The following is a 24,452-nucleotide window of genomic DNA, read 5'->3' on the forward strand; positions in this document are numbered from 1 at the left end:
AGTTATACAATGGCAAAGTTTTATAATTCAAGTTCGCCATTTCTTTCAATCAATTAATTAATTATTTTATAGGTCAAGTGAGCGTCTTTTAGCACTTAGTGGACCTATAGTATTTAGATGTTGTTTGAATAAATAGATGCATCAATAAAGTACAGTGTGGGGTTTTGATAACCCTCAACAGAAATAACGCTAATAAGTAGGTCTACTCGTATATATGAAGAGCTTATTTCCAAACCTTGTTAAGTCCAGATATAAGGCAAAAACATTAATCAGTGCACCACACTGCTCCCTCGCTAAGATGAAGGGGCGTTTGGCAATAAGAACGTTAAACATAATAAAATTGAACAAACTTCATTAGTTCATAGCCTGCTTGTTTTATCAGTACAAGAGGAAGCTACGTTCTTGTTCTTTTATTTTGACCGCGCGCGGAGTATACCTTTAGTAAATTTAGCTTATTTTGTAACTAGCATCTACTTTCAGCTGTCGGCGGGCATTTATAGACCGGTTCGTTTGTACAAAATAATTACCTTTCCGGTATGGACGATGTGCCCTGTCGACTATCCCAAGTGTACTGTTTATTCAATTGTTAATTTAAAACGCATGGATTGTTACAATGATTTCCTTATAAATTCTAGGGCATGATGCGATGGATATAACCTAGCGGTTATTTAAGTCGTATGCAGACACCGAGTATTAGACGTATAATATTCGATGTAACATATCTACGTTATTTAATCTAGTCCCATTCTATTTCCAGTAATGTTTAAATTCTAACGAATGTTTGATGACGAAAAATCGATAATATGTTACATATAATATCTAGCAGAAAAAAAAGTAGTAGTCTTCTAGGTTGCATAGTCGCAGCAGGTGTAGATTCATATTAAGACAGTAAAAAAGTAGTGGCTGCGTAGGTTTGAAAAATGATAAGTAAAAGAGTCCAAGAGCAGAAATATTTGGTGTCGAACCAAATATTTGGTGTGCTCTCATCTTCCTTTGTTTTCCAGCACGCAAAAGGTCATCACTACAAAAGATACAAAACAGAGCTGCCAGACTTGTTTTTCAAGGCAAACCGTATGGAACACACCACTCCCCTGCTGAAAGAGCTTCACTGGTTTCCAGTAAAAGAGCGTATTACCTACAAACTACTCACATTCGCTTATAAAATTAGACATGATTTTTTTTTTTTAAATTTTTTAAATATTTTTAATTAAGTTGTACATTAGCCTAAGATGTAGTGTAAGTTGTACTTTTAAGATCATTTTAAAGCGCTTTGTTCATACTTATGTTAAGGCGCTATATAAATTCCGTTTATTGTATTGTATTGACAAAGGTCTATGACCGAAAATTCGTGATTAATTTTGCTACGCAAATAAATTTATACAAATGTGGTTTGACACCAAATATTTCTGCTCTTGGACTCTTTTACTTAATATCTAGCAGAAATATATTATCGATTTTACGTCATCAAACATTCGTTAGAACTTAAACATTACTGGAAATAGAATGGCAATAGATTAAATAACGTAGATATGTTACATCAAATATTTTACGTATAATAAAAAGTCTGCATACTGCTGCTATGTCATTGTCGCGCTCTGCATTGACCTCCACAGCTCTGCGTGGTTCTTTTTTAATTTGCAACTTTGGCAAATGCACCAAATTTCATATTATCAATCTTTGTCAATTTAGAGCTCTTGGTAACAAATGTGGTATCAAATTAAAACTAATAGAGCTGCACACAACTGTGTCAATCAAATCGTTACAATATATTAAGCAGGTTTAGAATTACGGGTTACATAACGTTTGGACTGTTATTATTAAGTGTGGATTGTGTGGACTTGGGCGAGCAAATATCTGCTAACTTCTTCACTTCCAGTCTTCCAGCGGCAGGTATCAAGTTGTCCCAATAGTCAGCTGTACCTCTGAAATGTAAGTAATGGTAAAATTAGCAAATAAAAAAGTTTATATTGCTTTTATTTTTTTTCATAATATTTTCTATTTTGTTGAAATGTATGCTTATATTGATATTTAATATTTTGTTCAAATGTATGCTTAATATGATTTATTTTCCATGTTCTTTTATTGCCGAGGGGGTGGATTCCGGTCATCCATACTCTCTTATTATTTCTTGCTGCATGTTTTGAAATGTTTGATCTAATATTTTTGCTCTGATATTTTGTGTATTTTACCATTCACATATCATGTTCTATTGCTTGCATATATTTTATGTTTCTGTAATTGTAATCTACTATTTATTGTTTGCATGCTTTGTAACATCAACACGTTTGAGTTTTTCCCAGTCTTTTCCGCTTGTTTCTGCTCTCCTTCTGACTGTATTCTTAAGCGTGTTGGTTCTTTTAATGTTTGCTTATATATTTGGTTGTAAAGCGCATTGAGGCTCTTCGTAATAATGCGCTATATTAAGTGTCTGTTTATTATTATTATTATTATTATTTTAATAATATACAATTAATACAATCAATGTACAATTTAGAGAATAAAGGTAATATTTTTAGCCGCTGTCGTGCATCTATCGTCTTATATAACACGGGCGAAATCATATTTTTAAGTAAAACAACGAGGCGAAGCTATTCTACCGGGCTCTAGATAACGGCTATACATACCTTTTGCGTTGCTCTTCATACAAGCTCGTCTTCAAGCCTTTCGGACCCGGACTCATGTAAGCACCAGGTGGTAATTTTCCGCGTTCAGTAGCTAACTAAAATGGGAAAACGCAAATGCAATACAAGTCACTTTGAGGTTATTCCTTGGCAATCAGTCCGTTTGGTAATTTTAAGAAGCTCCCGGCCCAGTTACCACCTTCATTTCGGTTAATATTCGGCGCATTACAAAATAATGTTACCCATAAATATACGTGCGACATTACGACAGAAAATACAAATCCGCGTGTTGGCTGGTGTTTTGGTGCACAGATACAAACAGTGTAAGCACTATCAGGCACTTTCCCTGCAATGTATTCCAGGGGAATAGTAAGATTACATGTCGCTTCACCGGTTGGTGCGCCTCAGGGGTGGGAGCCAGGGGTGTGCCTCCTTCGGAGAAAAGTTACATTATTTACCCAGGAAGTTTGAAGTACTGTAAAAAGGTTTATGTTGCTAGTACTACCCTACCTCTTCTGCAATTGCCCGGATGTGATAGGATTCGAACCCACAACATCCACCTAAGTATCGAACCCCAAGTTCATATGCTTTTCTCGCAAACTTCTTCACATCTGCACGATTGAGTAATCGTGTTTCCATAGCTAGATTAATAAAAGAGAAATTAAAATAATAATGAGCTTTTGTATTATTTAGTTTGTTTCTCTGATGCTATGTGAACAGGTCTTTCTAACTTTTGGCAATGTTTATTGTAAGTGTTAATGTTATAAGTACATTTTGTATACATGTATTATATACGCGCGAACTCGGGTTTTGTTTAGTAAAAAAATAACATTTTACATCTTTTGATGCACTAGTCTAATATTGCAGATGATCTTTTAGGATGAATGGCTGATCAGTTAGACCATGCAACGTAACAATATCAAACTTACCAAATGGCATTTCTGGTATGATAATATATCCCTCGGGGTTGTTGGCGACATCTTGAGTGTGAAAGCCCACGGGTTGCATCATAAGGTACGCTTCTAATCCGGCTGAAGCCAGACCTGCCTTCATTAAACTTATTGTTTTCAATGAGATATCTGGATCGTACATACAATTGACGCCGATCACATCAGCGCCTGTAGGGGATTCAAAGGTAAAATAAAAAAAATAAGCGCAGTGTTCTTTGCATATTGGAGCACTACCCTAACCTAACCTTAATTTGGCTCACTTTTGCATTAAACATGTTAACATTGCGAATTTTCCCGCGTTTGTCAATTTTGTGTCCCCAATAACACTGCTACTTATACTACTGGAACTGACCAAGTACTTCACACGGTGTCATCGCCCCAATATCTTCATGGCAGAAATCCCCATGATGGTAGGTCGAATCCACCAGTTCTTCAAAAGCCACGCATGGTCATTTTATTAAGACCTGTTCAATAGTTTTGAGACTATGGGCCGAGGGACCTCCGACTAGGGCTATTGACAATAGCCTGGCACGTTTCCTCTGCGGTAGCCCCTCATCTAATTGAAGGACTAATTTTTTTTTGTTCTGCGCATATAAAATCAGTCAGTTTTTAATTTCAATACGCAAGCTTTGTTTTCAATATGCAGACTAAAGATTATGATGTTCATTCAACACATATATTCAAGTGCAAGCCTTACAATTGGTCATCATTTTCTACCTCGGTATTCCAAGATATATCGTCTGAATATCAAATAGCAGGTATACCACTCATAATTGTTCAGGAATTATATAAAGACAGTGAGACACTACTTATTTTATTGCGCAACAATATATATAGGACTTTTATCCTGTTTGGTCGTTACTAACAATAGGGTATAGTTATCATTGATTAGGAGCGAATAGGAAAGGAAACTCTATTTTATTAACTGACGATAATGGTGTGATAGCAGATACACGTGGTTCGACTGCCTGTACGAAAATCATTATTTACCTGGGGTTGACGATGTGCCGCACATGCAAGATTATTGTATGCTTCTATAAGATGTTGGTGTAGGATGGACGGATGTTGACAGTGCGTATATGTCACAGTCGATATGTCAAATGATACTCACCAGCCTTAGCCATTCTTACAGCACAGGTTTCTGTGTCTACACCATTTTGGTCTCCGACACTACATATTCTCATTGTACATGCTACAGGTACATTATACTCTTTCATGGTTTCAATGGCCCATTCTGCTTCTCCAACGTGTGCATAAAACTACACAAAGGTGGAAAAAAGTTTCATCATAATTATAAACTGCGCACAAAAAGTATCGTTAGACTAAAATGAGGGATAATATCTTTAACACGGTTGTTTGATGGCATGTAAACCTAATCATTTTTAGGTAAAGGTGAACACTGATGGCGCTATTTATTTTAATTGTGTTTTTATCTTTACAAGGGGTAGATACTGATATAATGGAATTAAAACATCAGAGAAGCAGTAACAAACATATATGTAAATAGCGCCCTCAATTTGCACACAATTATACAGTTTATAGAATACAAAGTACCACAAAAAAGCAGAAAAGGATAAATAAGTTAAAAAAAGAAACGAAAATCTATGTTAACATAGCTAAAAAGACGGGGACCCAGCTATGGTAGCTATTGAGGTGTAGGAATGTGTGAAATTGGATTCGTCTATATACATACAAATTGTGTGCATAGTCTGCGTTGTCTGGGCATTAATTTCGTACTGGCTGAATAAGCGACCTCAATCCATCACAGGAGAGTGATTTTGAATAAATAAACGGGCGTACGACCATTGCGGCGTTTGGAAATCGCAATCTCTTTATGTCTGTCACAACGCCTGTTCTGTAAAGTTATACGACTATGGCGCACATACTTACTTCTCCAAGTAAGAAATCCACTCCTTTCTTAATATACAGATCGCACTGTTTGCGGAGTTCTCGCTTGATGAATTCTTTGCCTTTCTTCTCTCCATAAGCAGGTAGCGGTGAGAGGCCACCAGCCACAAGGGCGTCTCCTTCGTTTGCTACTTCGCGCGCCAGATCACATGCAGCATTGTTAATTTCAACGCTCTAAGGGAATAAAAAAAAGATCGGTAAGCATCATATTGTAAGTAAGATCATAATTTATTTAAAAATAATAACAGTATTCTGAGATATTTTAAAAGAAATATCTAATTAACCACTTGCCAGAAACTAACTAGCTTGTTCCCTTCGGCAGCTACCTTCGATAATATTATTTTATAATTACGCACGTGACCCATGGGTACGACATAACATGACCAGCAAGCGTGACCAAATCCTTATGCCATTGAAAGGATAGGAACTCTTTAGATAAATTATTACACATGGGGGGATTCCGAATTTGTAATACGTTATGAAAACAACATTTTGAAAGTATTTGCCGACGGAAAAAATATTTATTGGCGGAAATGTTTACACTATAATCACAAAGTTTAACTAAATAGACAATTTTGCTGCACAGTCTCTCGTTGTTTACCGCTTTTGCATTCAAATGTACAAGAAGACCACCCGCTATGTAGAAGGTCACTTCGAGACTTATTGTCTACAAGCTGTTATGGCAGCGCGGAAGTGGTCACGTGCGTATTTATAAATGCGTATTTATACATAGTCGAAGCATACTGCTCAGTTACTCTTCGCAGTCATAAACTACATGTGACATGAAAAAGTGAGGATTCGTGCACACGGGATTTGCCTCAGACAAATAACTGGGAATAAATGATTAAATGGACTTAAGATTCACATTCTGATCAGTTGTTTCGAAAAAAGAAGGGGCTAGACCGGGAGTGAATTTCCATATAACCAGGTGGCCCAATGTCTATAGGTCAGAAACAGTCTCACGTCTTGTGGCTATTTTCTGTGTCACTTTGTAACTGAAAATGAGACACATATTCGCAACAGAAAGACATCCGCATTTACAAATGTTGAGCTTATCTGCTATCTTCTATTATGTGAACTTTATTTTCAAAATCATGAATTCTTACACAAAAGACGCTGAATTAAGGTTAGCTATTTCAGATACTGTTTAAAATTTGGACACATTTTGCGTGCATGTCAGAAACTGGACTTGACCAAAATTGAGCATTTTTATGTGAAATCTCACAATGACCCTTAATGATATGGAAAATTCCTACTACCAACTTGTCAATAATGGTGATCACAATAGTGTAGCATTCGATTTGCGAGTCATTCGTACACTATTAAAGATTTTGTGTGTGAATTACAATAATCATAGCTATTGATACTGACCGTTAAATCATGCCGTTTATCATGGTCATGTAAATCTGTTGCGTTTCTGTCATACTGAATTTTATCATCACTACAATAAAACGTAAACGTCTGCACAACATCGGCTCCAGCTCGCAAATATTCACGGTGAAGTTGACGGACTGTAGGAATCAATGTAAAGATTTTGTTTTATTCAGGCGAAATCTAATGACGTTCAGATCTGTTGGGTACGTATTGAAAATTGACACTAAAATATGAGAATATTTTGTGCTGCATATTTTGATTTCTATGTCAGTTAGAACAGCTTCTTCCCGCCTTTCTTTTTCTTTCTTCTTTCTTTCTTTCTTTCTTTCTTTCTTTCTTTCTTTCTTTCTTTCTTTCTTTCTTTCTTTCTTTCTTTCCTTTTTTTTTTTCTTTTCTCTCTTTCTTTCTTTCGTTCTTTTTTTTTCTTTCTTTCTTTCTTTCTTTCTTTCTTTCTTTCTTTCTTTCTTTCTTTCTTTCTTTCTTTCTTTCTTTCTTTCTTTCTTTCTTTCTTTCTTTCTGTCTTTCTTTCTTTCTTTCTTTTTTATTTTCTCTTTCTTTCTTTTGATCTTTCTTCCTTTCTTGACAAGAAACACAATATGAACATGTCACAAATAATTTGAGATATAGATGCTTGAAAAAACTTTCCAAATGTTCGTTGAGGAGTTTATCAATTAATATACCTGCATCTGGATAAAGAACTGCTGCCTCAGGCGTCCAGGAACCAGCTGAAACGTACCCTCGTTTTTCCAAAGTTACAACAAAGCTTCCATCACCTACAACAACGCCACTTGCGAGACGTTGTAGAAGACCTTTTGTCGTCTGAAGGTTAGAAGTTAACAATTAAACATGAGAGTTTAAGATGAGGATGTGCGGACCACACAAATAAAGAAGTATTAAGTGCACTCAGTTGCTGAATTTGTTAAAAGAAATTGAGGCACCCAAGTAGGTGCATTATATAATGTATTATTCAGACATTAGGGTTGCCTGTGAAAAACATTTGAGGCATAAACATAAACATAAACAATGAGAAAAAGATCGATTTTTCATTATCTAAATCAAAATATTATTTAAAAATAACACCTCGATGTTTTGGAAAAGTTCATTCTACAAATCATATGCATACTTTGAAAACTTGCTTGATTTATTGTTGTTAATGAGTTATGTACGTTTTACAAAGGTTATGTGCTTTCAGGCCTCCTTACGACATAACTCAAGAACCACAGGACCTACAAAAGTATATCTGTTATATTTGACTCCTTCTACACGCTAGCTATGAAATGATCAGTGCAATTTTTGCCAAAGCTCACGCATGATGCTGTGAATGACCAAATCGCAACAGTTGAAAATAGTTATTAACCTTAAACTTAAGCAACTTTTATAGAGTTGGCATAGCGCTTAAAGAGAAAAGAGAAATAGCTACACAATGGGAAAGCGGTGTGTCTTTATTATAGGCCTATAGGCCTATTATTTTAGCCGATGAAGGAGTAAAAGTTGATGAAATAACTTCAAAGGGAATTGCTATATACAAAAACATAAGTACTTACCATTTTTGAATGCGTTTATATAGCTCCAGTATAGGCTAGATACGCTAAATGTAGGCTTATGTGACCCGACTATTATACACAAAACATTATATACTAAGTATTATCACATTCAAGGTCGGCTATATTGACACAACAATGTGACCTCACGTTTGTATTCTTTATCTTTAAGAGAGCGGCCAATTAGGCCGTATGAAAGTAATGTTATGGTTCTCGTCTAAAGGATATTTATGAATTGATGAGGGAGGCGTGTTTTTGGGGTGTTTTTTTTCAATGTAAAATTAGCATTGTTAGTAGTTTTCGGTCTTTTCCAACATTGCTCGAGGAAACGATGAAGCCCTTTTTTTCAAATGTGAGATTCTGAGGGACAAACCAATACCCCCAAAAGACTTGGTAGTGGTCATTGTTCTGTAATAAACTTACTGATTTATATGTATGAAGATTTCATAAATCTAAAAAAACTGAATAATCTAAAAAAAATCAGACAAATCCCAGAAATTTGAGGAAAAAAGGGACGAGAACAAAACATTAATTTTATACGGCCTTATTGTTTATATTTTTTAAATTAAAAACGATGGCTGGCTATTACCAACCAAAACCCTTAAAATATAACCCTTAGAAATGACAACTGGTTTGGCAGCTCGAGAGCCCCCCCCCCCCAACGAATAATAAGCACTCTACATTCACACTTTGCGCAGCTATTATTGTTTGGTTCCTTATCTCCCACCATGCCTTCTATTAATAGTTCAAGTGGTGTTTGATACAGCCGCTACGACGCGACGTTCAAGCTGCACAAACACAGCTAATTCTATCCAAAATCGGAAGACCTGTTACAAAACTGTTACCTAGATATAAATTGTGAAATATCATTTCAATGCTGTGTCTTAATTTTAAATTCAGGAGAGATTTCGAAAAAAATTCGCCGTGTTTTGACTGCAAGTCATGTTATGAAATCACTAAAATCTGAATGTTCGTGGTGTTGTTAATTAAAAAAAAATATATTTCCCCTCTTTGTCAATATTTAAACCATGATTCTACAGTATCCCAGGCAGTTTGTTTGTTACTTCAAATATAGCCGGCTTCGCACTAGAATCTCAAATATGAATGCACATATCAAAAGCAATCCCGGTCCATGGGTATCCGGAGTTGGAGGGGTGGTGGGGGTGGGCCGAGGATTTAGGGTTTAAAAGTTCAACTCCAGGACTAACATCCGGCCAAGACCCAGACCCCACGGGCATATACCGGGGGGCGAATATCCGTTACAAACCGATGTAAACCCCGGGTAGTCCTTGGCCCATATACCCGGCCATCGGATAGGCCTATATCTTATGGTTTTAATATCGCGGCGATCTTATCATCACTGTTTCGTAGACAGAATGCTTCTCTAAAAAGGTCTAAAATATACGATAACCGGAATCACCTAGTTTCTAATCAGAGCAAAGTGCAATTTTCAGTATGTATTCTATAGGCTATATCCTGCGTATTATACAGAACCGAGCCCGACGCCAATTCTTATACCGGTTCCCGGCCAACCCCCCTCCTTCGACGAATTATGAGTCAAATCCCGGGTTTTATAATTATGTCCCGGACCATCACCTGGTACCTAGGGTTGCAATGACGGGTGCATTAAGCAGTCCAAGCCTTTAGTTCTCAAAGGTTGGGATTCCGAAATGTTCACTTCAGACCCTATGATATCCCATTTTGTCACTAATAAACGTACAGCCAATAGTACGCGGTTGCTCCTGAAGATTACATTTTTAGACTCCATCAACCCCTAGGCCATTATTACTATTTATTCATTTCTGCAAACACGTAAGAAATGAAATACAATGCAGAAAGAGAATCTCAATTTTTTGTTAAAAACGTGTTGAACAGTGTAGTGTGATTTGTCATTATTATATCAATCATGATTCCCAGCAATGGCACAATTTAGGGTGTAATTTTTTTGGTGAGGATTTTGTGCCTCACTCACATACCAACCTCAGTAGTAATATAGCTTTCCAGGACATCTTCCGGGTCACGAGGTCAAAGGTCAACGCATGTCAAAGGATAAAGGTCATTTCCGGGTCATGGGTCATGAGGTCAACAGGAAGAGATCAAAGGTCAACCGGAAATACCGCCATTTTGAAAAGGTCAACCGGAAGTGGTCAAAGGTCAACCGGAAGTACCGCCATTTTGAAAGGTCAACCGGAAATACCGCCATTTTGAATCAACGTTAATATTTAGGGACGTTAATATTTAGGGACATTAATATTTAGGGTTGTTAATATTTAGGGACGTTTGTATTTTGGGAATAACTCGCAACGATGCACAATGATGTTCAACTTTGGGATGTACGAAAATATATAAATAAAGATTGCGACTTACCGAAACAGCTCCGTATAACGTGAAACAATTCAGGTACAATCCACGTTATAAAACACATAATATAATTCCAAAAGCGTAATATGATTCATGAGCGAGTATAATCCACGGTTATATATTCCAGAGTACAATCCCAAAGCTGCGTAATCATATTTATATAGTTATCGTGATCGTAAACTCGATATAAAGCACTGTGCATAGCGCACTTTCCACATAAGAGTTGAAAATGTCCCGAAGCGAGGAAGTATTACTACGTGTCGATCCATCGCGGTTCGTTATTTTCCCGATTCAGTACCGCGACATATGGAAAATGTACAAGCGAGCGGAGGCGTCATTCTGGACGGTGACTGAAGTAGATCTCTCTAAAGATAAACCGCATTGGGAAAGTCTCAACGATGGGGAGAAGTATTTCATTTCTCACATTCTCGCTTTCTTCGCGGGTAGCGATGGAATAGTCGTCGAAAATTTAGCGACTCGATTCTGTAGCGAAGTACAAATTCCTGAAGCGAGGTTCTTCTACGGATTTCAAATCATGATGGAAAACATTCACTCGGAAATGTATAGTTTGCTTATAGATACATACATCGAAGACAAACGCGAAAAGGCGCATTTACTCAACGCCGTGGAAACTATACCGGTCGTGAAAAAGAAAGCCGAATGGGCTCTACGTTGGATCAACGACGACGAGGCCACTTTCGCCACGAGACTCGTAGCGTTCGCCGTCGTCGAAGGGATTTTCTTCTCCGGATCGTTCGCCGCGATATTCTGGTTGAAAAAAAGAGGCTTGATGCCCGGTCTGACTTTTTCAAACGAACTCATCAGCCGCGACGAGGCGTTGCACTGCGATTTCGCTTGTTTATTATTCTCGTACATCGACCAGAAACCATCGGTCGAAACGACGCTGAAAATCGTACGAGAAGCGGTGGCGATTGAACGTGAATTTATGACGGAGGCTTTAAAATGTTCACTGATAGGAATGAACGAACGTCTAATGGTTCAATACATAGAATTCGTCGCCGATCGTTTACTGGTCGAACTGGGTTACGAAAAATTCTATCGCGTGAACAACCCTTTCGATTTTATGGAAAATATTTCTCTCGAAGGTAAGACGAATTTCTTCGAAAAACGCGTCGGTGAATACCAAAAGGCAGGCGTTATGGCGACGGAAGAGGAGCAACGGTTTACTCTCACGGCTGAATTTTAACGAGTTACGTTCCAATGTAACAACAATTCGCGATTAATGTATCAGATGAAATATCCAACAAGTTGAGAGCATTCAACAAACATTTACGACCGTTAAAAACATTTGTGAACGTGACGTCATTACAAAACGTCATTAATAAAACACGATAATTTGACAACGCGTATTACGACCGTTTAAAAACACAATCAGTGGATAATTTGGCGACTCGTCGATCAAGAATCAACGAGTTGTGCTCCAATTTACCGGCGTTTAAACTGCAACAGTTTACGAGGCGTGACAATTTGTTGTTGAAGCGATTTTAAGCACCGGTTTCAACGTCGTTCAAAAATACGACTCATTCATCGGAGAAAAATATCCAACAAAGCGAGAGTATTCAATAAACATTTGTGGCCGTGTCGCCGCTAAAAACACGTTAAAAAGCGCTGATTGTAACGTCACGCGGTGGATAATTTAACGAGTCAAGAAACAACCAACCAAACGAGACTAACCGTTAAAAAACACGATCCATTAATCGGTGGCTAATGTTGGTGGACAACGATAGGTGGACAATGTTGGGTTTTTTTTTTAACAACGAGTCTCGCTACAATTTACCGCCGCTAATATTTGTGACACTAGGCGTTGAAACGTGCTTTCGTTCGTTACAAACACGATCGGTGGTTGATTTGGTGTGTCAACTAATCAACAAATTAACAACTAGTCTGGCTCCAATTTACCGCCGCTAATATTTGTGACTATGCGTTGCAACGTGTTTTCTCTCGTTAAAAACACGATCGGTGGTTGGGTTTGGCGTGTCAAGAAACAGTCATTAAATTAACAACTAGTCTCGCTCCAATTTACCGCCGTTAATATTTATTAGAGATCAAATTTATATCAACATCCGAGAATATTACCGGCATAATGTTACCCAGAAATGGATGGCGAGTCAGAAAGGTATCAATTTGAGTCTACAAGATTGGAACGTTTTGAAAGAAGTCTCACCCAAGATAGATAGCGCCGTACAGGCATTGCGTCAGAAAAAACAAATCCGCGAAGGAAAAGGAGAGATGCGACATGGAAATCAACGTCGTGCATATGGAGATGCCCAATGGGGGTAAGCCTAACAATAAGAAGATATTCAAAATGTGGGACGAGAAGAAGAAAAATTTGAAATGTATCGTCGATATTACCAACCAGAGCGACAACATGTGTCTCGCGCGAGCTATCGTGACGGGTATCGCAAAACACGAATTGAATGCTAGAAATTGTATATGGAGAAGCATACGAGATGGAAAAAACATCAGACAGATCAGGCCAGAGCTTTACACGACGAAGCGAACGTCCCGTTTGAGGCTTGTGGATTGGAAGACGTAGAAAGTTTCCAGAAAGTGGTTCCCGAGTATCAACTCCAAAGACCAGTTTGATAAGATTATATACAAGGGTCCTCAGAAAGATAAAGGCATCTATCTTCTATATAACAACCAACACTTCGATCTGATTACGTCCATGTCCGCGTATCTTAACCGAAGTTATTGGTGTCACCCGTGTAAGAAGGGATACGATATTAAAGGAATTCATCGTTGCGAGAATTCTTGCAAGATTTGTCATTCGGGAAGTTGTCAAACATCCGACGATGTTACCGCCTGGACCTACTGTTCGGACTGCAAACGGTACTTCAAAACACCCGCGTGTTTCGAGAACCATAAGAAAAACGGTTCCACTATAAAACAGTACGGTACGATATGTAATCAATACTACAAGTGCGAAAAGTGCGATAGAGTCATCAACAGGCAGTTTTTGAGAAAAGGAGCGAAACATAATTGTACGGATCTGTGGTGTCACATTTGTCAAGGTAACTTTCCCGCCGGACATAAATGTTACATCAAACCCTGTGAAGTAAAGGAAAACGGTAAAGAAGACGATACGACATTCTGCTATATCTTTTTCGATGTTGAAAGCCAGCAAGATACGGGAGTTCACAAACCGAATCTCTGCGTCGCTCAGAAAGTGTGCGAATCGTGCGCCGAACAGCCTCTGGAAGAACCGTGCGACGTTTGCGGGAAGATAAAGAAATGATTTTTAAAGGAGAGAGTTGCATGGAAGAATTCTGCCTTTGGCTTTTCAAGGGAGAGAGTCATAAGCACGCCCGATGTATGGCACATAACTTGAAAGGGTATGACGGGTATTTTATCCTGCAATTCCTCTACGACAACGCCATCAAGCCGAAAGTGATCATGAATGGCGCGAAAATCATGTCCATCACCGTACCGGGACCCAACATCGTGTTCAAGGACAGCCTAAACTTCTTCCCGATGCCTCTTTCCAAACTTCCCAAGAGTTTCGGTATCCGCCAATTATGCAAAGGATACTTTCCGCATTTCTTCAACACGAAAGCCAACGAGAATTACCGAGGGGAGCTACCTGCCGCTGAATTCTTCGACCCCGAGGGAATGTCGGAAGACGGTAAAGATCGGTTTATGGACTGGCACGCTGCCGAAAAAGAGAAGGGATTGACGTGGGATCTGCAAGAGGAACTCTTGAAATATTGCGTCCGCGACGTCGATATCCTTCGTCGGTGTTGCATGAAATTCCGCGACATGTTCATGAGAGTGACGAAAAAGAAAGAAGACGATCCTGGAGTAGACCCGTTAGATAAGCCCCTCACTATCGCTGCCGCTTGCAATTTGGTGTTGCGAAGAAATTTTCTTCAACCAAACACCATCGCGATCATTCCACCGCACGCGTACGGTCCGAACCAGAACTTTTCTCTCGACTCCATACGATGGTTGAATCACGTGTCTCTCGAGGATGATATCGAAATACAACACGCGATGAACGGGGGAGAAGTGCGGTTGAATGGAAGAGTGACGGTCGATGGCTTTTGTTCGGAGAAACGCCGCATCTATTCCTATCATGGCTGTCTGTTTCATGGATGTCCCGACTGCTACGACGGGGACACTCTGAACCCCATCTCCAAGAAACCCATGGCTGAACTCTACAGGATAACTCTGTTCCGAAAACAACAGCTGGAGATCAACTACCGCGGGTACGAGATTATAGAAATATGGGAACATGAATGGAAGGAGATTTGGAAAGATTTACCCGCCGATGTGAAACTGCAGATCGAGGTTCCAGCTCATTTCGAACCCTTGAACCCGAGAGAGAGCTTGTACGGAGGTCGCACCGAAGCGACAAAACTCTTCCATCAAGTCAAAGACGGAGAGGTTATCCGATACTTGGACTTTACTAGGTAAGTCGAATCGCCCCGTCCTTAAACTAATCATTTCGATTCATGTATTTTTACCTAGCAATGTCAACTATATAGTTGAAAATAATACTAATAAGACATGGCGTATTTTTATTCCTATTTTTTCTTTCTTTCAGCCTCTATCCCTGGTGCAATAAGTACCGTCCTTATATCGTAGGTCATCCGAAGATCTACACGAATAACTTCAAGGATATCTCTTCTTACTTTGGGCTGATACGGTGCACGGTCTTACCCCCTGGATGGCTTTTTCATCCCGTCCTACCGGCGAGATGTCACGGCAAATTGATGTTCGCCCTGTGTGGAACGTGCATGGAGGAGAAACGACAAGCCTACTGTCGTCATTCCGATAAAGCCCGAACGATCCGGGGTACGTGGGTGACCCTCGAAGTAGAGAAAGCCGTGAAGATGGGATACGTCATCGACAATATTGAAGTCGTGTGGGACTGGGAACAACGCGCAGAGTACGATAAAGCGACCAAGACGGGCGGTCGGTTCACCGAGTATATAGACCAATTTCTCCAATTGAAACAGGAAGCTAGCGGTTATCCAGACTGGTGCGAGACCCCCGAAGACAAGGAGCGTTACGTCGAAGAGTACTTCGAAAACGAAGGGATACGACTGGACTCCGAGAATATCGAGAAGAATCCCGGCATGAGGTCGCTCGCCAAGCTGTGCCTGAACAGCATGTGGGGTGAGTTTAAAGAAAAATTAATTAAAAAATTATAACCCGTACACAGCATCATCCTTTCATGTACGTACTTTCTTAACCGGATTCTCATCTCTTAATTAATTTACTATTATTTTTACAGGTAAATTTGCGCAAAGATCCAGCATGAGTCAGACGGTTATACTGGACGACCCCTCCGAAGTATACAAGTTATTGACGAGCGATAGCGTCACCGTCGACAATATTCGACTGATCAACGATGAAGTTATCGAAGTGACCTACCGGGAAGATGGGGACTTTGCCCGAATTAATCCGAACACCAACGTCGTCATCGCGGCTTTTACGACTTGTCACGCCAGACTCAAACTGTACGAAGTCCTAGAAAAGTTGGGGGATCGCGCCATGTATCAAGACACTGGTATGACACTTCTTCCGATAAAAACATTAATCTTTCTATAATAAAATATTTTAAGTAAATGAATCAAATAAATTCGAACCGGGGATCTTTCGAACTACTGTCGAACGCTTTAACCGACTGAGCTACGAGGGGGCAGTCAGTTACTCGAACGATTAATTTGTACTTATACCTCCCTTTTGTATTTTTTCTTAACAGATAGCGTCATTTTCCTCACGCGTCCCGGTGAGTGGGAACCTCCTACCGGCGATTACCTGGGCCATTTGCCTGGGAATTGTTTAACGAAGCGCTAGCTCGTAACAACACTCCGGAATCTCTCATCACCAATACGGCTAGACGTAACGCTTTACGAGATCGTAAAAATAAAGAACCGGGAGGAAAATCTGACGATTCCGAAGGGATATCGAGCGTTACCCCTAAACGAAGACGCAGCGCGAGAACCCGGAAGCGTCGTAGATCCTCCCTGAATAGAAACATGTGGGAGATTTATTAATCTTTCGCAAAATAGGGCAAAATAAAAGTTTTTAAACGTAACAAAAATGAATAAAATGTCGTTGTTTCCGTTTCATTCGTCATAGCGTGGCTAGACTAACCATGGATAGGGACGTGGACGATTACTTGAAGAGTTTATATTACGACGTATCGGGTCCGGGTAGTCTCGGGGGTATAGACAGATTGTATAGAAAGGTTAAACGAGAAGGCAAGTTTCAACTGACTAGACGCGATATCGAGAATTAGCTCCTTACCCAAGACGCCTACACTCTGCATAAACCGAGTAGGAGGCGATTTCCCAGAAATATTTATTTCTCGGGCGGTATCGACCAAACGTGGCAGATCGATCTCGTAGAATTTCAGAAATTGGCCAGATATAATCGAGGATATAAATTCGTCCTCACCTGCATCGACGTGTTTTCGAAATTTGCCTGGGCGCGACCCTTGAAGGACAAGAAAGGACCTACCGTCGCAGCGGCGTTGAAAAATATTTTCGAGGAAGGAAGGCAACCTACCCAATTACAGAGCGATAAAGGGAAAGAATTTCTAAACAAAGACGTGCAAAAACTCTTGAAAGATAAAAATATCCATTTCTTTACCACTCAGAACCCCGATACCAAAGCGGCTATCGTGGAAAGGTTTAATCGAACTTTAAAATATCGTATTTTCAGGTACTTTACGAGAACGAATAGTTCCGAGTATCATCGCATCTTGCGAGACGCGGCCCACGGTTACAACGCCAGCTACCATCGCTCCATCAAACGAAGTCCCGTCAGCGTTAACAAAGACAACGAAAGCGCCGTATGGAAGACATTGTACGGAAAATATAAACGTTCGAGAAAACCGAAAAAGCAGAATCTATTCGAGGCCGGCGACCTGGTCCGCATCTCAGTCGAAAAACTTCCTTTTAGAAAAGGGTATCTACCTCAATGGTCCGAAGAACTGTTCGTGATGGCGAAAAGGATCGACAGACGAGTACCGGTGTACGTGCTGAAAGACTTCAACGACGAAGAAATCGAAGGCACCTTCTACGGCCGGGAGATTCAAAAAGTCACCAAGGACAAAGACGGTCTGTTTAAAGTGGAGAAAGTAATCAGAAAGAGAAAACGTCAAGGCGTTACCGAATATTTCGTCAAATGGTTAGGTTGGCCCGACAAGTTTAACAGTTGGGTCGTGGATCTAGAAGATTCCGTATAATACACGTGCGTAGCTGCCTCCAATCATCACTCTTAGTTCGACATCCGATCATGGCGGTCGACGCCGGAGAATTTTACGTTACGTTACCTAGTAATAGTTCCTTCGATAATTACCCCGACAATACTATGAACGATTTCACCACCAAGTTATTCAAGCCTATCGACCTGTCCGGTGATTGGGAAGTCGCTCTGACCGAAATTTCGTTCCCTCACTCGTTCTACAATATCGTCGAACCTTTCAACAACGTACTCTACAGCGGAGATGGGACGGGAAGTAACCTCAAAATGTTTACCATTCCGCAGGGTTATTACCAAAACCTGGAAGAGTTATCCCTAACCATACACGAGCTCATGGACGATCTCGGAAAAGAGAACGTGAAAATAACCGTGAATAAAAACTAATAGAAACACACTGATCGACGAAACTACCGAGGCGGATTTACCCATGGATCTAAACGGAGGGCTGTACTCTCTGTACCTCTATACCGATATCGTCGAAGATCAGATCGTTGGGGACGCGTTCGTGCCCCTCTTACGTTACGTTCACATCGATAAACGCGACGGCGGGGAAGTCGTTACGCGTACTTACCAATCCCCTCATTTCGTCAAGGTAAAGATGAAACGTTTCGATACCATCACCATGAGTGTCAGGCAAGACACGGGCGAGAAGATTCTATTTCAACGCGGCAAGATCATCGTCAAGTTATGTTTCAGAGCCGTCAAAACGGGATTCTTTAAAAGGTAAAACGTTACGATATACGCGTCATTATCATCATGGTTGGCAGACAACAAGGAGGTTACGTCCAGACGGGTCGCGGAGATTTCCCGGTTTTTAGGGGATCCCGAATGCAAAGGGGTACAGGTTAGGAAGTATTCTTTCCGGAATGTTCAGAGCGGCCGTTCCTTTACTCAAACGTGGCGCTCAAAAGTTGGGTAAAGAAGCCCTTAGAACGGGAATTAACGTGGGTCAAGACGTATTGAGCGGTCAAAATCTAAGAACCGCCGCTCGACAACGCGGTCTGGAATCGGTACGAAACGTTCTTTCATCCAAGAAAACGACCGTAAAGAAGAAGAAGAGGAATCAGCGTCGATCGTCTAAACAACCCGTTCGAAAAGGTATAAAGCGAAAGACTACCGGAAAATCGGTCATTTCATCGCGAGCTAAGCGAGCGAAAAGACCTCTGGATATCTTCGACCGTTAAGTCTACGTTACGCCAAAATGTCTCTCGTCAGTAACCACTCCTGCCCCTGTTCTAAAACCGAAACGGACCTATTCAGCGTTCCACCGACTCAGACCGATATACTCAGCAGTCAATTTCTCGAATATAAACCGTTGAACGCCGTGACGTCAGATGGACCGTTGGAATTTACGGTACCGGGATCTCCGGATGGTTACTTGGATCTGTCGCAAACTCAACTGTATGTCAGGGCAAAAATCACGTTACCCGATGGAGCCGATATACCGCAAGACGCCCCGGTCGGACCTACGAACCTGTTTTTGCATTCGATGTTCAATCAGGTGGACGTCCACTTGAACGATAGAATGGTCAGCGTTGCTTCCAACACTTACGCCTATCGCGCCATGATAGAAACTCTGCTCACTTACGGATCGGACGCTACAAAATCGCACTTGACATCGTCGCTCTTCTATAAAGATACCCCGTACAAAATGGACATCTGCGACCCCGCGCTAATAGACGATGAAGCTAACATCGGACTGAAGAAACGTGCTCAGTTTACCCATAATAGTCGCGTGGTGGATATGGTCGGGATGATTCATTCGGACATTTTCTGTCAGGAAAAGTTTCTTAAACTCAAACTTCACAGGAGCAAAAATGAATTCTGCCTTCTCAGGGGTATCAGACCTCAAATTCAACAACCCGCGTATAAAGTGCAGATCATGGACGCCACTCTCTTCGTAAGGAGCGCTAAACTGAATCCGACATTGACCATGTCACACGCCAAAGAGTTGGAACGCGGAGTTACCGCCAAGTACCCTATTCGTCGCGTGGACGTCAAGAGCTTTTCGATCCCGCAAGGTAATCTCTCCTTCGTTCGAGAAAGCTTGTTTACGGGACAGATACCCAGACGCATCATCTTTGGACTCGTTGACAATACAGCCTACAACGGAGCGTACGCCAAGAACCCGTATTTCTTCAAACATTTCAACTTAAACTACCTCGCTCTACACTGCAACGGCGAAACCATTCCGTGAAAACCCCTCAGACCGCGTTTCGAAGAAGCCGACGCTCAACCTAACCTTCAAGGACATATAATGGCTTATCAGACGTTGTTTCAAGGCACAAGCAACCTGCACAAGGACCGAGGCGTACAGGTAGCCCGGGAAGATTACGCCGGCGGATACACTCTGTTCGCCTTTGATCTATCGCCGGATGCTTCTGACGACGCTCATCTCAACCTTTTACGTAACGGATCGGTTCGTCTCGAATTACAGTTTCAAGTACCCCTTCCTAACACGGTCAACCTTGTCGTCTACGCCGAGTGGGATTCCATGCTGGAAATTACCAAATCTCGCAGCATCGTCATCGATTACGATCATTAAGATGGATACGGTAGATTTGCTTCGATGCGTCAAATCCGATCATATCGTACGCGACATATTCGGAAATGTTCTTCCCAGGGATAAGCTTCCTATCAAGATCGAAAAACCTTTTCCTCGAGCGTACATCGTTAACACGGATACCAGTAAGGAACCAGGGAAACATTGGGTCGTTTTTTACTTCGAAAACGAACGTTACGCCGATTTTTTTCGATTCTTACGGAAACGCTCCCAAAAATTTAGCCGTTGAATTTGAGACCTTTCTGAAACGTAACGTAGAGAATTACGAACACAATACCAAAAGGTTTCAAGGAGATTACAGTACCGTGTGTGGACAATTTTGCCTGTTCTACCTTTATCATCGCTGTCGCGGTTACGACACGAGCGAAATTTCTCGAATGTTTTACAAAGACCCGGAGATCAACGATATTCTGGTCAATGAATTTATCAACGAAAAGTACGACGCTGATTTCGAAGTGACGGATTTAGAGTATTTAGTAAACCAGATCGCTCGACCCTTTATGGAGTCGAGCCGTAAAAAGTAGGTATTAGATTTTAATAAAGAATAAAGATTGATTAATTATTAGTATTATTTCTTTGATGTTCTTAATAAAGGTGAAAGAATAAAAAATATCTTGTCTCTCTCGTTTGTTTTTCCATCGTTTATCAAACGTCCCTAAATATTAACGTCCCTAAATATTATCGTCCCTAAATATTAACGTTGACTCAAAATGGCGGTATTTCCGGTTGACCTTTCAAAATGGCGGTACTTCCGGTTGACCTTTGACCATTTCCGGTTGACCTTTTCAAAATGGCGGTATTTCCGGTTGACCTTTGATCTCTTCCTGTTGACCTCATGACCCATGACCCGGAAATGACCTTTAACCTTTGACATGCGTTGACCTTTGACCTCGTGACCCGGAAGATGTCCTGGAAAGCTATATTACTACTAACCTCTATAGTCTCTTTACACGGTATTCTAAAATAAACTTTCTGCTTAATATTATTTTGTGAGCGATTTTCTTTTGCTTCATTTTTTGGAGAGAGTAAATTAAAAAAACTTATGTTATATATTATTTTGTGAGTGGATTTATTTTTTGTTTTTTATTGTGTTTTGACACGGTCATTTTTTGGAGAGAGGTAAAAATAATTTATGTTTAATATTATTTTGTGAGGGAGTTTCCTTTGTTTTATATTGTTTTGTGATGCCGCCCTATACAGTCTCCATTCACATAAGCTGTTATGTTTAATATTATTTTGGAGTGGATTTGTTTTGTGTTGTATTTTTGTGTGAATCGGTCGTTTTTTGGAGAGAGAAACAAAAGTTATGCTATTACTTTGTGAGTGGATTTCTTTTGTTTATTTTGTTTTGTGAGACCGTCATTTTTAGGGGAGCGTGAAAAATAAATTCTAAAAAAGAAATCCAATCATAGAATAACTTTAAACATAACTAGTTTTACTCTCTCCAAAAATGACGGCAATATAAAACAAAACAAAACAAAACTTTATGTTTTATAATGTTATTTTGTGAGTGGATTTCTTTTGTGTTATAGTTCTCCCCCGACTGTTATGTTTTGTATCATTTTGTGAGTGGATCCCCCCCAAATATAATATTCATTAAAAGTTATGTATTAAGACATTAATTTATCTCTATTTGTTTGTACATGCAATGTTCTGAAAACTCAATGGAAAACATTGGTAAACTACTAGAATGATCATGATTACCACAGTAGTAAGTGGTGGCGCCCTGAAACCGATTGTGTAATGCCCATCAAAAGAAGCTGTCCATACACAAATGAACAAATACAATAGGATAAGGCCAGCACCTATGACCTGCTTAGTGATATGTTAATTGTGGTCTTCTAAACCTTTTTAAGATGCAAAAAATTAGTTGTTATTATATTAGGGATAACCATCAAAATTTCATATTGCCCCTATTGCTACAAAAGATTATTTTCTGGATAGAACTCATCAATAGAAGTATTTTGGTGGTTAAATGGTCAAAATCGGTCAAAAACTTTTCGAATTACGAATTTTCAAAGTTTCCCATTCTGACCGGTCATTGGAACGAAATAAAATGACAAGGTCCAAAAATATCAATTGGGAGCAAAATTGGCATAAGCATATATTTACCTTTATATATTTCTTTATTTTAACATATATGCAAACATGAAACAAGCATATTGTGAAAGTATCAAAGGGGTTTCTTATGAAATGGCACTTTACTAGCCAATGGCATAAATTATTTTTTCAAACCGAGGCATTGAAATCATGCATTTAGCGAACATTTGCTAAAAATCATCCAAGATGGCCGATATGGCACAAAATCAAAAAGTCCAGGTAAACTTTTTTTCACAACCAAAAATTTCGATGTTATTGGGTTTAATATGACCAATTAGTAGGTGTATGCAAATTAAATCTTAAGTGTCATTGACGGTCATTGACTCATTCACAACAATAAAGGTTATCCACTTCACTCATCACGCTCATGTGTGACTTCTAACAAAAGGGGCTGGTTCCCGTAGTATTCCTCATTCAAAACAATTCAATACATGACCTCGGAGTTACCTGCATGACTTTCGCTGGCTATTTTGAAACAGTTATGGTTGCACATTCAGGTACTTCTAAACAAGGTATAGCCAGCAGCAAGTTGTAGATGGTATGGGCCTAAATATAAGAAAACGTTTAGGGTTGAAATCAGGTGAAAAATACATCAAATGAGCACGAAACTTCACATTTATGTTCAGAAAGGTGTCTTCTTAGCATGATTCGAAAGGAGTATGGAAATTCCAAAGGAAAGCTGGTGATTTAATTTGTAACTCAAGATCTACTTGTTCAATATTTTAACCTTTTTACAGAGGGTATGATAGAGGTATTACTGGCAACTCTGCCAAATTTCAGCTCAGTAGGCCATGTTTTTTACCTGCAATTATTGACATGAATATTTTGTGCCATTCTTGAGCAGTGCTGAACTCAGCCACTGGCAATTAAGCGCACTGTGGCGATGGACCAATTTCGACTCGCACTTACAGGAAAATGAAATAAGTTATGTTGCTGTAATTTGCAAGATAGTTACAAAATATAATTGGCATTAACTTCCCCAATTTTTACAGAAAAATATTGAAAAATAAAAGAATGAGATCAATTTAGAAATGTCTGTGCAAGCAGTGCACAGTTGAGCGCCCTGCATGTCTATGGGAGTGTTCTAATCAAGTTGATGGTTCATTGGTCATCCCTAATTATATAATTACAAATATTGGTATTATAACATATGGTGGTATGTAAAACGATTAATAAAATCATGTCATCATGACGTCTGTCAACGGTTCACTATATCTCAATATGTTTGTTTACATTCAGTAATATTTGAGTACAATTTCTATAACCATTTATTTTTTATTATTTTATTTATTTAATTTGTACAGGTGAAATCCTGCTTTTTTTTTATCTCCAATTCTTTTTATGTAACACATTTATTGTTTTCCATTGCGCGGGGCTGTCGAGCAATACAAATTTAATGTTAACATTTAATGAATGCAGAATTAAGATTAGACATTTCTAGTACATACAACGTCTGATTCTATCTGAGGACCTAGCCTAAGTCCCATGGGCTCCACGAATGGCTCTCCATACACAAATGAACAAATACAATGAAGAGTCGCCATTGCTCTCCATACATGAACAAAATACAATAGAGGAGTCCGACTGCCATGCAAATAAGATAGAGGACTTGCGCTGTGCTTTTTATTTTACCGTACTTAAGGATAAACAACACAAAAAACATACACCACACAAACGTTACACTAGATCAAATAAATACATCAGTTGAAATACAAACAAGATCAAAGTTTACAGTCTGAGCCATACCTGAGGCCTATACATAGGCCTATACACTATGCAGTACAAAGTGTTTCCA

The 24,452-nt window shown here is 39.6% G+C and overlaps 3 protein-coding genes and 1 pseudogene across 3 annotated transcripts; 3 read left to right on the plus strand and 1 right to left on the minus strand.

Annotated features, from left to right (window-relative positions):
• Nucleotides 1-1,792: 1,792 nt before the first annotated feature.
• On the minus strand, nucleotides 1,793-7,684 carry LOC140163633 (betaine--homocysteine S-methyltransferase 1-like; the record flags this gene model as incomplete). The annotated part of the gene is made up of 8 exons (XM_072186948.1): nucleotides 1,793-1,922; nucleotides 2,625-2,719; nucleotides 3,132-3,262; nucleotides 3,551-3,739; nucleotides 4,683-4,830; nucleotides 5,462-5,653; nucleotides 6,851-6,990; nucleotides 7,534-7,684. Coding segments are annotated over 8 exons (1,176 nt in total), but the record flags the coding sequence as incomplete, so codon positions are not given.
• Nucleotides 7,685-10,984: 3,300 nt separating this feature from the next.
• LOC140163634 (ribonucleoside-diphosphate reductase subunit M2 pseudogene) lies at nucleotides 10,985-11,962 on the plus strand (annotated as a pseudogene).
• A 2,228-nt stretch (nucleotides 11,963-14,190) lies between these two features.
• Nucleotides 14,191-17,977, plus strand: LOC140163635 (uncharacterized). The gene is made up of 4 exons (XM_072186949.1): nucleotides 14,191-15,188; nucleotides 15,323-15,897; nucleotides 16,016-16,259; nucleotides 17,452-17,977. Exons 1-4 carry the CDS (start codon nucleotides 14,191-14,193, stop codon nucleotides 17,975-17,977), a joined length of 2,343 nt encoding a protein of 780 aa, XP_072043050.1.
• A 1,218-nt stretch (nucleotides 17,978-19,195) lies between these two features.
• Nucleotides 19,196-20,191, plus strand: LOC140163636 (uncharacterized protein F54H12.2-like). Its single transcript, XM_072186950.1, has one exon. The coding sequence runs from the start codon at nucleotides 19,196-19,198 to the stop codon at nucleotides 20,189-20,191; it is 996 nt and encodes a 331-aa protein (XP_072043051.1).
• Nucleotides 20,192-24,452: the final 4,261 nt, after the last annotated feature.

The sequence above is a fragment of the Amphiura filiformis genome, chromosome 11 (assembly GCF_039555335.1).
Source record: "Amphiura filiformis chromosome 11, Afil_fr2py, whole genome shotgun sequence".
Classification (NCBI taxonomy): Eukaryota; Metazoa; Echinodermata; class Ophiuroidea; order Amphilepidida; family Amphiuridae; genus Amphiura; species Amphiura filiformis.